The following is a 14,718-nucleotide window of genomic DNA, read 5'->3' as shown; positions in this document are numbered from 1 at the left end:
TTCTCACAGATTTATGAAAATGCTGAATATATTAAAATAGTCATGTGTTAAATTAGAATTGAGCCAGCAATTTGCACATTCGCACTTGCTGTTGTCTTTCTCATTTTTATGCAGCAATTTCTGTCATAAGGAAAGAGGTAACCAATCAAATAATCACTTTTGGTGATATTGGTTGAAGGAGTATTAGCTGAGATTATGTGTTCTAATCTCTGATGCGGGATTTGAACACTGTTTATGGGCATACTGCTAGCATTAAATCAATGAGAAAATTTAGATGAGAAAATTGCAGGTATGATGAAAAAGTGCTTTGTAATACCTTGACCAAATATAACTTGACCAAAAATAACTTTGACTCTGGGAGTGCAAACTGCCAGTGTGAACTTATGCAATGAATTAAGCGTTGTTTAACAAATTCTCCAATATAATAGAGTCAGATGTTGACTTGCAGACAATTAAATCACAAAAAACGGATCAAACAATGACATTAAGAAAAGTGGTTACTCTGAAAAGTCTTCCTACTGATGTTACTTCATTTAACATTTCTCATGATTTAACCTAACATTGCAGAGGGTACATTTTCGAAGATACACCTGAAAATAAGGAATCGATTTTAAAATTCACTTTGGCTATGTGACAATTACCGAACTTCAAAAGTTAGTTAGAAATGACTTGAAATGATTTGAGCTGTCTCAATGTGAAAAGACACTATAAATTGTGCTTTGATATTGCTTTTCAAATGGTGCTTTAATACCTCACTCAAGTCACCATTCCTACCACAAGTTATAGATCACAAACCATCTGCACCTAGTGTCACAGAGCTTAAAATGCTCTCTCCAGATAAATGTTTCAGTTCAAAGTCTCTAGTCTAATTCTGTTGTTGTTAAACATTTTCACAATTCAAGTGAACAAGACGTTCAATTTCCTGCTCTTATGCATTAATTGAGTCGTATTGATAATATAAATTAGTTTCTTAAGCTTGCAGCAACCCTTCTCTCCTTCACGTACCTGAAAGAAGAACTGCTCCTTCTTCCATGACAACTTCTATTACTGTCCTGCTTTGAGAGTCCCCCCAGTGTGTAAAATTGGACAGAATGGCCTCCCTCTATCTTCCATCTCTTGGCCAATTCAGGGAAACCACTTTTGGCTGACTTTCACCCTCACAACAAATGGCTATGGTCCCCGTACAATTCTGAAATCAGGTTTTTTTTTTGAAACCCAAAATCCTTGTTCTCAATTATGTTCTGGAGCGGGAACATAAATGAAGAAGTGGCGGGGAACGGAAATCATTATTCATCACTGGATGCCAACATTTCACCAGAATTGCAGTGTTTTTAATGTGGAAAAATTTGAATGCTCTGTCCCTTTAAGGGAAACAAAATGACACACAAATATCCAGTCTGTCAGCTGATAATGCAATACAAGACATGCATTTTACACTGTGCCAATGTGAGCGGAAGTGCATTGTGCATTAATGTGTTCAAAGCTCAGTAAAAGCCATGAATAGCTTAAATTATAGCAACACTTCTTAATGTACTGAAGACACCTACCCAGTGTTTCACATATGCTCAGCGGCTGTGTGAAAGGTGTATTGGAGTATCATGTCGAATGCTTCTTATAGTGAGTTCCTTGGGAGAACTGGGTTTGTTGAGGGGTGGAGGAGTGGGTGATGGAAGAAATTTTCCATTTGCTCTGGCATTTTTGTCCCCTAGTAACAGTCTTTGCTGCAGAGTCGCACTGAGTTTAGCAATAAGGAATCTGCTTCTTAAAGCTGCTTTCCATCTGCTACCTCAATGGATATTTTATCACATTTGGCTTATATGGATATCCATCTGGCCATAGCAGATTGGGTCTTTGTGAGTTTATTTAGGACCACCCAGTTTTACGAGCCTAGACATTTATAGTTAGATATCCAGTGACAATGGATTCCAAAGGATTTGTCACTAAAGAGGCACACCTACAAATCCCTTTCAATACCCAATGTTTCTTTATTTCTCAGTGAATGTCATAGCAATTAAACTTGTATTTAGTCTGTCTAAGCCAGACCAGATGTGTGCCAAATCTCCCAATGAACTTGGCAAATAGAGTTCCCCATTTTGTCACTGAAAACATACAGCCAGACAGCTGCCCTGAAGTGAGGGAGGTGGTGGTATAATGGTCACGCCACTGGACGCATCATCCTGAGCCCCAGATAAATGCTCTTGGGGCATATTTTCAAATCCAACCATGGCAGATGATGACATTTGAATTCAATTTAAAAATGCCTGGAATTAAAAAAGTGATTGTCCCACCTGGCTTGCTAATAAAATATTTTAATAATAATATCCAGCCTTCACCTGGTCTGGCGGACAAGTGACTCTAGACCCATAGCAATGTGGTTGACTACTAACTGCCCTTTGGTCAATTAAGGATGGGCAATGAATGCTCACCTCACCCATGTCCCAGGAATGAATTAAACCAAACTGTAGGACAAGATCAGCTTCTTGCTTCATGTATGCATTTCAGGGCACTATGATTGACTCTGTTTTCTTTTGCTGCACTTGTATTGCAATTAATTCTCCTTCCCGAGTCCATGTGTACATGATGCTTGTTGTGCCAGATTGTGAAAGAAGCAAGAACAGGTGCTCCACGATCTGCCTTGTAGGGAGATAATGAAAAGGCATCATCATGATGCCAAGCATTCAGAAGGTGGTTATGGAATTATAGTTATCGCATATTAGAAAATGCATAAGAGATTAAAACACATTAACCCACCTGCATACATTTACCATCCATGCAAGTAAGTTGTCCTATATGCATACCTTTGCCTCATTCCAATATCTGTTTAATCTCTTTTCCTTCACTCACTTATTCAATCTCCTTTTTTTAATTTTGGCCCAGCTTTTAACTTTAACAATAATCCCAGAAGTGAATTCCACAACCTCACGACTTGCTGTGCTGGATAGGCAAAGCTATCCCATCAGGACAATTGAGGGTCATTGTTATCTTGTATGGAAATAGGGACTTTGGTTTGGAGGTGGCATGATAAAAGTTGTTTGCTTGTATATTCCTCCAAATAAGTTGGAAACCAACGGTGTAGCTTAGTATTAAGCATCGTTCTTAAAGATGAGTGATAGAAGAAAACAATAATCTGTAATTCCTGAAGCATGTAAGTTATTTTTAAAATCAATAAAGCAAAACAGAGAGAATACATTGATGGCGTTTCTTGAAATTGGCAGTGACTAAGAAGTACCAAACTTTTCTCGAGGTGGTTTGTCCCAGAATTCCATCTGATGATACAAAAGGAAATGTAGGTACAATGCCAGCATGTAGAACAGAATTTAAATGATTGCATGTTCTTCTGGTGCAGACATCAGAAAAGATATAACAGACGTTTTATGTGCTACAATGTTCAGGAGAAAAAGGGAAGCAAAGAATTAGTACTGAATTTCCACTTCATTGCAATTACTTTTTGAGTCTGATTAATGATTTTCTTCTATTCAAAGTTTGGGAGAAGATTTGTAGCTCAGGTGCTAGTTAAACGCCACGACCAGCTATCCTTAGTAGCCACACACGCAGACAACAAGCAACATGAATTCGACTGGGACAACACTACCATTATAGGGCAAGCCAAACAAAGAACAGCCAGGGAATTCCTAGAAGCATGGCACTCATCCACAAACTCCATCAACAAACACATCGACCTGGACCCAATATACCGGCCACTACAGCGGACAGCTGAAACTGACAACCGAAAGCGGCAGGGACAGGCCACTATAAATGCCGTAGGAAACCCCACAGAAGTGCTTCACAGGAGGCTCCCAAGCACTGAGGATGTCACCTAGACAGGGGACGAAACATTTGCAACAAAAATTTCCTGCTCGGTGAACAGAACCACAACGATTTTCTTCTATTCTTCTTCTTAATGTAGTTCAGAGTTTTAAAAGGATGTAATTAGAAGTTAAAAATCATACAACACCAGGTTATAGTCCAACAGGCTTATTTGGAAGCACTAGCTTTCGGAGCACCGCTCCTTCATCAGGTGGTTGTGGAGGTTAAGATCATGCTCACAGAATTTATAACCAAAGGAGTCCAGTGTCATGGAGATGTGAAACAGTAAACAATCTTGATTAAAACTTTCATCTTTTATAATGGGATATGCTGGTTTCTATGTAAATCCCAGAACTTCTTTCAAATTACCTTCTCAAGATAGCTCAGCTTTTTAAAGTTAAAAATCACACAACACCAAGTTATAGTCTGACAGGTTTAATTGGAAGCACTAGCTTTCGGAGCGCCGCTCCTTCATCAGATGGTTGTGGAGGACACAATTGTAAGGCATAGAATTTATAGCAAAAGTTTACAGTGTGATGTAACTGAAATTATACATTGAAAACTACCTTGATTGTTTGTTGAATCTTTCATCTGTTTGAATACCATGATAGTTTCACTTCTTTCATGTGTAAATCACAAGACTGTTTTTTAAAAGTTACATTCTCAGTTAATTGTAACAATTGATGTTAGCTAGACAATATGTTGAAGGGGGCTAACACCCACTATCATGGTATGTGAACAGATGAAAGACTCAACGAGCAATCAAGGTATTTTTCATTGTATCATTTCAGTTACATCACACTGTAAACTTCTGCTATAAATTCTGTGTCTTACAATTGTGTCCTCCACAACTACCTAAACTAGTGCTTCCAATTAAACCTGTCGGACTATAACCTGGTGTTGTGTGATTTTTAACTTTGTGCACCCCAGTCCAACACTGGCATCTCCAAATCATGACAGCTTTTTAAACAATAGGTGTGAAGTCTGTCTGTGTCCCAATGCTGTGCCAGACTAACAAATCCTCTGTTTAGTTTTACAGAGTTTTACATGGATTCATGCAGTTTTTGGGAAAAATAGAATGTAATTCTGCAAAAACACGTTCACCCCATAAGCATATATGTGTGCACATGTAGGAGTGACAGATTGAGTGTGCATGTGAGTATGAGTGCACGTGATAGAGTGTGTGTAAGCTTGGGTAAGTGTGCGCGCCAGTGTGGTAGAGTATGTGTACGAGTGTGTGTGTGTATGTGTGTGTGTGTGGGGTGCAGTGGGGTCACCTATAGTGTGACATGAACCCAAGGTCCATGCCATTCCCATGGGTACCGGACTTCAGCTTCTGCTCAGCCACCCTGTGTTGTTGATTGTCCCAAAGTCCGCCTTAGAGGATGGTCACCGGAGGGTCCCATGGAGGGCCGCTGCCCTGGGCTTGACATGTCTGCTCAAACTGTCAGGAAATATGTGAATGTCAAATTCATCAGCCGCGCCCACAAGGTAGAGAAAAACATCACCCGATCACAACGCATCGCTATCCATGGTATCAAAACCAATTGCAACATCATCATCAAACCAGCAGATAAAGAAGGAGCCATCATCATTCAGAATAGAACAGATTACTGCAAGGAAGTATACCGACAACTGAACAACCTGGAACACTACAGGCAACTACAAGCCAATGCGATCACAAAGCACACCCGTGAAATAAACATGTTGATCAGGGCTTTGGATCCAGTCCTTCAGAGTTTCCTACCTGCCCTCATCCCACGCACTTCTAGCGTAGGCGACTTCTACTGCCTTCTGAAGATACACAAAGCCAACACACCAGGACTTCCCATCGTATCAGGCAATGGGACCCTGTGTGAGAACCTCTCTGGCCACGTCAAAGGTGTCTTGAAACTCATTGTACAGGGGACCCCCAGCTTCTGTCGCGACACTACAGATTTCTTACAGAAACTCAGCCCCATGGACCAGTCGAACCAGGAACATTCCATGTCACAATGGACATTTCAGCACTCTACACCAGCAACCCCACAGTGATGGCATCGTGGTAACAACCTCAGTACTCGACACCAACAACTGTCAATCTCTGAGCACCATCCTACAACTCATCCACTTTATCCTCGTCCACAACATTTTCACCTTTGACAACCAGTTCGTCATCCAGACACATGGAACAGCCATGGGGACCAAATTTGCACCCCAATATACCAACATTTTCATGCACAGGTTTGAATAAGACTTTTTTTTTATGCAGGACTTCCAACCAATACTATATACACCAGATACATTGACGACATTTTCTTCCCCTGGACCCATGGTGAAACATCACTGAAACAACTACACAGTGATATCAATGAGTTTCATCCCACCGTCGGACTTACCATGGACTACTCTTTAGTATCTGTCTCATTCTTGGACACATGCATCTCTATCAAGTATAGGCACCTCAGCACCTCACTGTACCGTAAACCCATGGATAACCTCATGATGCTACACTTCTTGAGCGTCCACCCAAAACATATTAAAACAGCCATCCCCTATGGACAAGCCTTCCGCATACACAGGATCTGTTTGGATGAGGAAGAATGTGACGGACACTTGAAAGTGCTTAAGGATGCCCTCATAAGAACAGGGTATGATACTCAACTCATTGACCGCCAGTTCCGATGTGCCACAGCAAGAAACTGTAATGACTTCCTCAGGAGGCAGACACAGGCTGCAACAGGCAAGTTATCCTTCATTGTCCACTACTTCCTGAGAGCCAAATGACTACGCCATGTTCTTCACAGCTTGCAACACATTATCGATGAGGATGAGCACCTTGCCAAGACTTTGCTGCGCCTCCACTTCTAGCCTTTAAACAACCACCAAACCTTTAATAGATCATGATTCATAGCAAACTGCCTGGCTTTCAGGACAACAACACCATACTACCCTGCCACAGCAGCCACTGCAAGATGTGTCAGGTTATCGACACGGGTGACACCATTTTACGTGGGGACACCTTCCACCATTTATGTGGCAAGTACTCATGTGACTCGGCAACATGATCTATCTCATACGCTGCAGGCAAGGATGCCCTAAGGCATGGTACATTGGTGAGACTGAGCAGAGGCTACGGTAGCAGATGAATGGACACCATGCAGGATGTTCCCTCCCAGTTGGGGGGCACTTCAGCAGTCTGAGACATTCAACCTCAGACCTTCAGGTGACCATCCTCCAAGGCGGACTTCAGGACAGGCAACAACACAGAGTGGCCGAGCAGAAGCTGTTAGAAAAGTTCAGTACCCATGGCAATGGCCTCAACCAGACCTTGGGTTCATGTCACACTACAGGTGACCCCACTGCGCGCACACACCCACACATACCCACACACATGCAGACCCTCCTTCACACACAAGCTATCACTCATATGCACCCACATGCACTCTCCGCACTCACACCAACACATGCACCCTCTCACACATACCCCATCACACTCACAAACACTTAACCAAGCTTACACACACACATACACTCTATCGTGTACACTCACGCCCACATGTACACACTCACACACACACACTCAATCTATCACTCCTAAATGTGCACACATATAAGCTAATGGGGCGAATTTGTTTTTGCAGAATTACATTCTATTTTTCCCAAAAACTGTATGAATTCATGAAAACTCTGTAAAACTCTGTTTGTCAGTCTGGCATAGCATCGGGACTCAGACAGACTTCCTACCTATTGTTTAAAAAGCTGAACGACCTTGAGAATGTAATTTAAAAGAAGTACTGGGATTTACATATCAAAGAACAGAAATCAGCATATCCAATTTTAAAAGATGAAAGTTTTAATCTAAGATTGTTTCCTGTATCACATCTCCATGACACTGGACTCCTTTGGCTATAAATTCTGTGAGCATGATCTTAACCTTCACAATGAAGGAGCAGCACTCCGAAAGCTAGTGCTTCCAAATAAATCTGTTGGATTATAACCTGGTGCTGTGTGATTTTTAACTTTGTCCACCCCAGTCCAACACTGGCATCTCCAAGTAATTAGAAGTAAAAGACAAGACACAGTCACTTTTCTTTGATGTAAACTTCCAAACACATGACTTGTCCAACCTGGATGGACAGGGACAGCAGGTGCTAAATTTCCCACCTAGCTATATACATATTGACATAGAACTGTTCCACCATGCCTTATTGTTGGTGTTGAAAAATGTGGTGCTGGAAAAACACAGCAGGCCAGGCAGCATCCCAGGAGCAGGAGAATCGACGTTTCGGGCATAAGAAGAAGGGCTTATGCCCGAAACGTCGATTCTCCTGATCCTCGGATGCTGCCTGGCCTGCTGTGTTTTTCCAGCACCACGTTTTTCAACTCTGGTACTCCAGCACCTGCAGTCCTCACTTTCTCCTTATTGTTGGTGTGTCAAAAACCTGGAACTGCCTTCCTGTCATCTCTCTCGGTGTGCATGTACCACACAGGCTGCAGTGGTTCAAGAACACAGTTTAACACCATCTTCTCAAGGACATTCAGTGTGGGTAATAAATGGTGGTCTGGCTGGTGATTCCCACATCCCGTGAATGAATAAAAACAAAATGATACACACCATTTGACATTGTAATTAACAAAATAATTGCCTGTTTGACATTCTGTGAAACTGTCCTTATTATAGTTCTGACCCCTTCAATTGATAATAATGCATTTCCTGGAAAAATTGGATCATGCTGATTAAATGCAATTTAAATTGTTGTGCTGTCTTTTTGCTCTATAATCATCAAGTGCCTATTGCATGCCAACACATGTAATGAAGCACTGAAAACAGATGGCCTGCTCTGACCTCTTAACGGGTTACTTGCTAATATAAAATGAGCTGTCAGATGTGAGCAAGCTGTTGTCAATATTCAGCTGAGAAGTGGCTTATTAAGTAGTACACTGAAGCTTCCAATGTGTGGGCCTCAAAGCCAGGCAGTCCAGTCAGGATGCTCTTACCTTGTTCCTAAACTGGCATGAGAATGAATCCCGTGGGATCCTGTTCTGCCACGGTTGAGCTTGTGGAGAGGGGGAGGGTGGGGATACTTGGATTGGCGAAATTTTGAATGGCCCAATTTCTCTTTAAACCTGATGCATCAGAAGTTTAATTGCACAACATCAAGTTACTTTACTTGTAGTTTGTTTTAAAATTTATTCTAACTCGTGCAGACATTTGTTGCTTATCTATAGTTGCCTTTAAGCTGAAAGTTTTAGAAGGTCTTTCCAGGAGGCAGTTAATCCAGTGTGGAGTCATGTGTGTAGGCCTTCCAGATCAGAATGACAAGTTTTCTTTCCTAAAAGGACGTCTGTGAACCAGATAGGTTTTCACAGCAATTGATAATAACTGTGTGGTCACCATTATTTGTTTAAATTATAGATTGTATTAATGGACTCCAAATTCCATCAATAACCCTAATGGGATGTGAACCCATACCCTCATAGTATTTACCTGGGCCGTTGGATTACCAATTCAGTGACAATACCGTGTCCACCTGAATATTTCAAAGCCTGGTTGGAGACCGATACATTTTAACGATTTGGCCTCAAGCCTCATGCCAATAGGAATAAAGTAAATTTAATGGTCCATTCAGAAGAAGAGTCACTGGATTGGAAAAGTTAACTCTGTTTTCTCTCCACAGATGCTACCAGACCAGCTGAGTTGTTCCAGCAATTTCTATTTTCAATTCTGATTTCCAGCATCCACAGTTATTCTGGTTGTTTTTGTTTGGCAGTAAAGTTTAACCTTCCTTAAATATGATGCAATAATGGAAAATAAGACAGTATGTTAAGAACTGAAACCATGTGGGTGATTTGAAATGGGGTTACAGTTATACATTTTTCTGCTTTCCCTTCCCTTTGACTTTAATTTTTTTTTCTGGCCAGTGACAAACATTGCCCTTCCTCCTGTTTATATATATATATATTTTTTTCTTTTTTTTTAGGCAAACACCCGGGTGGCCAGTGACAAACACTGCCCTTCACATCAAATCTCCTGGTTATATATTTTTTTCTTTTTTTTTAAATTTAATCCCCACACTACCACCTAAGTGCGGTAGTGCTTATTTTTTTCCCCAGCACCCATGGTGTGTGTGTGCAGGTGTGAGACACAGTGAGAGACACAAAGTGCACCAATCTTTATTCAATTTCCACCACCAGGAAGATAGGAAAACACCCTTTGACTTTAATTTGTTTTTTTTTGTGAATCCCTATTTTTTTTTTTATTTATTTTTTTACAGACCCAGCAAGCCCCCGCCCAATACTCCTGTTTTTTTTTTTTTTTAACCCCCACACTACCACCTAAGTGCAGTAGTGCTTATTTTTTGCCCCAGCACCCATGGTGTGTGTGTGCAGGTGTGAGACACAGTGAAAGACACAAAGTGCACCAATCTTTATTCAATTTCCACCACCAGGAAGATAGGAAAACACCCTTTGACTTTAAATGAATAAATCTCCATTACATTATTGGCCACAGATAATTGACCCACAACAGGTGTAATTGTTAGTGCTCAATACAGCTCAAATTCATTTACTCATTAAAAAGTAGTAACCAAATTGCAGGAATGTCTTTGGTTGTCCACATCCATTATTTTTTGCTGTATTTACAAGATCAAACTGTGGGATTTGGATTTATGTTCAGGGCGCTTTAATCAAGACACCATCCCATTTCGAGTTTTGGAGGGTTACAGCACGGAAACAGGCCCTTCAGCCCAACTTGTCCATGCCACCCAGTTTTCCCAATTTATCGAGTCCCATTTGCTTTCATTTAGTTCATATCCCTATGTAACTATCCCATCCACGTACCTGTCCAAACATTTCTTAAATGAAAAAATTGTATTCGCCTCCACCACTACTGCTGGCAGCCTGTTCCAGACACTCGCCACCCCCTTGTGAAAGAAATTACCCCTCAAGACCCTTTCAATCTCTCCCCCTCAAACTATGTCCTATAGTTTGAGACTCCCCTACTATGGGGAGTAAAGTTATGGATTCTGAGATTACTTTATAGCTACCCTGTCTTTGAAGGATCAATTGAAGTATCAGATCTTGCCTCTTTATATGAAGCAACTTCAACTGCCCATCCCTGACATTTGCTGGTTTTACTTCATGGGCGTCTGTTATGGGTGAACCTCACTAACCTGTTTTTGGTCCCACTCTGCCCATCCACCGCTGCCAATAAATGAATGACCTGCACACTTCCCTTTGTAATGTTTGCTTGTTCATTGAATGAAGCCCTTGCTACCTACAATCAATGCCGGGAAGCTATGTGCGTGCCTCATATTGGGTGAAAATTGTTGAAATCTGAAATTAATGAATATTGAATTTTATAAATATTCGTAGATTTAAAGTGATTGATTTGATTTGAAGTAATAGCTTCAAAAAGAAATATTCACAATGTTGACACATCTTGGTCTGCTGGTCTTTTGCTGCTTATTGATGTCTTAAATGTTTGATTTGAACAGTTAGTCTCTTAAAACACTGAAGTGATTAGGTTAGATACCCTACTGTGTGAAAACAGGCCCTTTGGCCCAACAAGTCCACACTGACCTTCTGGAGAGTAACCCACCCAGTCCCATTTCTCTCTGACTAATGCATCTAACACTACGGGGCAATTTAGCACAGCCAATTCACCCGACCTACACATCTTTGGACTGTGAGAGGAAGCCAGAGCAAACCCACGCAGACACGAGGAGAATAGACAGTCGCCTGAGGCTGGAATTGAACTTGGGACCCTGGTGCTATGAGGCAGCAGTGCTAACCACTGAGCCACCATGCCACCCCCAAGTTAAGGAGTAATCTCATTGATAGTGTATTTATGAGAGAGTTTTTTTTTCATTCATTCACTTATCCCCTGCATCAGTTGTTTCTAACAGCTGCAAGGTGTTTGAACTTATATGAAAAGATGTGCTGAGGTATCTTCATCGTTGTTGTTATTTGATGGTCTCTCTCTCTTTCTCTGTGTTCTGTCTGTAGCCGCCCGAGCTGAGCCAATCCTTTACACTGCTCTCCCTCCACACAAGCAGGAGGAGGTAGAGCAGCTGCTGAATAATTCTGAGGAGGATGCTGAATGGTGTAACCTGGCTGGTTTGCTGGGGTATAATGATGAACATATAGACACTTTCAAACAGGAAGAACACCCAGTGCGTGCCCTCCTCTCCGACTGGGCAGCCAAGGACTCTGCCACCACGGACGCACTTTGCACTGCCCTACGGAAACTGAAAAGGGATGACATCGTCGAAACCCTCAACAGTGAACCCACAGCCACGTCCGCCGTGTGAGAGTGAATGAGTCAGCAACAGCCTTAATTCTCCTGACTGTTCCTTTTGAAATTGGAAACAAAAGAGTGGATTTTATAGAACGTCTGAAGGAAAAGGGTGTTCAGTCCTATGCTTAAGAACACCCTTATGTGCACTGATGCATAACTTTCAGTATTGTCCTGCCTTCTCCCCTTTACAAAGTGACTGTGTGCCGCAGAAGCAGAAAGCGCTTTCATGTTATAATGTCAAATTTTGTCTTTTCTGTAACCACTAGAGGAAAAAAAAACAAACGCCACGCATACGTTTTCAAATGGGCCAAGTTTTATTAAACCCGAGTGCTAAATAAGCCATATGTGTAAATGTCAAAGCATGGACATTGTATGTTGTGCTTCAGCACTCTTTACTGAACAGAAAAGTATCTTATAAGTCTTGTATATTGTTAGCAGCCCCCTCCGCATGTATCCAAATAGAGTTTGTGTAACTAATTCTAGCGTAGTCCAAAATACTAGAGATGTTCTGGCTAATCCTTAACCGAGTGTGTTTGTGTGTCTTTTCACTGTGAGGTCTCTGAAACCTTAGACATATTAATTTTATCTGAAAAGGCAATGCAACATGACTTTGGAATTTTTAACAATATCTAACTGCTTGTGATTCCGTACCAAGAACGGAAATGGCCAGGACAATTTTAATCCCAGTGTTAATAAGGCACGGGACATCTTTGCAATGTGGTTCAATTGTGAAGAGAAATGATAGTAATCAAAACTACTAGAGTTGGGGGACCCAACTTGATGGCTAGAGAGGACAATGTGATTTTATTATTACAAAATTGGCCCACTCATTCCTTGAAACCTTTCGGCTGTTTCTACAAAAGGTAGAACTGAAACAGATGGGAATTTTTTTTTCATTCCAAGGTCAGATACAATGTTAATTTCTAAGTAATTTGTATTTTCTGAATATGAATCTGTAATTAAAATTTCTGAAAGATTAAGTAGGTTTAGCACTTGACAGAATTAGTGACTGTTCCTGATTCTAGGCCAATAGAAGGCTCATGACCAACATCGCTTTTCATTAAGGAACAATGTTTACTTTTGTGTTGTTATTTTAAAGTAGTTGAGAAATGCCAGTGTGGCTATCCCTGTGAGTGTGTAAGCTATTGTGCATCACTTAGATATTAATAAGTTGCTTCGTCACTTTTGCCAATGCACCGTTTTAATATTCAAACCATATACAGCTGTAAAATGTGAGGCCTGTGACCAAAAGTGGATTTTATTAGTATTTGGGTGTACTTGGACATTAGTATTCAGAATCAAGCTCACAGGGCTTTCATTGTAAATTCAGTGCCTAATGGAGACCCAAGTCTTCATGGAGATATCCTTTGGAATAAGGAAACCAACTGCTCTCGTTAGTTTGTGTGGCCTATGTGTAACTTCAGTCTCCTAGTCAATGTGCCCCTGACATGACCTAAAGGCCATTCAGTTGTATCAGAAATCTTCTCAGGGCAACTAAGGATAGGCAGGAAATGTTGGGCTTAGAGATTATGTCCCTATCTTGAGAGATTTTGAATCTGTGATGTATCTAGGTTGGAGGAGAATTTTTCAATCTATGCTTGTGTGAGAGCGTTGGACTCTTTCACTGGCTGAACATTCGTCTTTGGTTATACTTGGGAAAGCCACATGTGGCAGGATGCAAAGCTATAGTTGAGAGACACCATTAAGCTACCAGATTCTTTTAGAAGAATCCTAGAAGCGAAAAGTGTGTACAGATGTCAGGGAACCAAATGCAGGTTAAAAGGTGTTAATGTTGACTGCTAAAAAGAGCTGCACCTTTTCTGGAAACATTCTTAATTTCTGCAAATTAGTTGTTAAATATTTCATGCCAAGTCTCCATTGCCATGTTAAAAAAATGTATGATTTTCTTTAGATTGCTGAATGTCAAATCTTTTACTAATTAATAAAGTTAACAGTATTATAAAGCTAGTTTATTGGAATTTTTATTACAGAAATAAATTGGCACCCTGTGTAAAATCAAGTTTTTATTTTGCTCAAATATTCTCTTTTATTCATTTTTCTTCTGTCAGTGTAGTTCTGTGGTGAGGCTTGTCGCTCATAAAATAACTCCTCAGAGGCCAGTATCCTATCACCTCATCACCCTTAATGGACACACAGTCAGCATTTATGGAATTCCAGAAGATCATTTCTTCAGTCTGTCAGACACTGGAGGAATGCTGAACTGACGTGCAAAGGTTGTTGTCCATGGAAAGGACAAAGCAGGACATTATCAGTGGTATTCCCTTGATTCGCACAATACATTTTGATACTCAGCAACTTCAAGTAGAGATTCAGAACGTCGAAGACTGATTTTCTAGTGACAGTAATTGCTGGTTGATTGTTTGTGCTGACTGCTCACTGTACTGTCAAGGCAGCAGTAAGAATAAGAAAGCAGATCTTTTAAATGCTCTTTTTGACACATGCAACCTCATGATAGTTACATCTACATATCTCTGAGGCACAAAACACAATATACATCACTACTTCAGTTTGTATTCCTGCTCAATTCACACAATTTTAACCAGCCTAACTTCAAACTTATTGACCCTCTATTTCTTAACCAGAAATTGCAAAATGAATGATAGCATTAC

The 14,718-nt window shown here is 40.8% G+C and overlaps 1 protein-coding gene across 1 annotated transcript in view; it reads left to right on the top strand.

The window, feature by feature from the left end:
* LOC122539962 (tumor necrosis factor receptor superfamily member 16-like) overlaps positions 1-14,052 on the top strand; it is a 179,062-nt gene extending 165,010 nt beyond the window's left edge. Inside the window, exon 6 of the mRNA XM_043675193.1 lies at positions 11,823-14,052. Within this exon, the coding sequence (XP_043531128.1) occupies positions 11,823-12,101 (279 nt within the window). The 3' untranslated portion in view covers positions 12,102-14,052. The remainder of the gene's footprint in view (positions 1-11,822) is intronic.
* Positions 14,053-14,718: the final 666 nt, after the last annotated feature.

This window comes from Chiloscyllium plagiosum, chromosome 33 (assembly GCF_004010195.1).
Source record: "Chiloscyllium plagiosum isolate BGI_BamShark_2017 chromosome 33, ASM401019v2, whole genome shotgun sequence".
Classification (NCBI taxonomy): domain Eukaryota; kingdom Metazoa; phylum Chordata; class Chondrichthyes; order Orectolobiformes; family Hemiscylliidae; genus Chiloscyllium; species Chiloscyllium plagiosum.
This window is presented reverse-complemented; position numbering and strand designations above follow the sequence as displayed.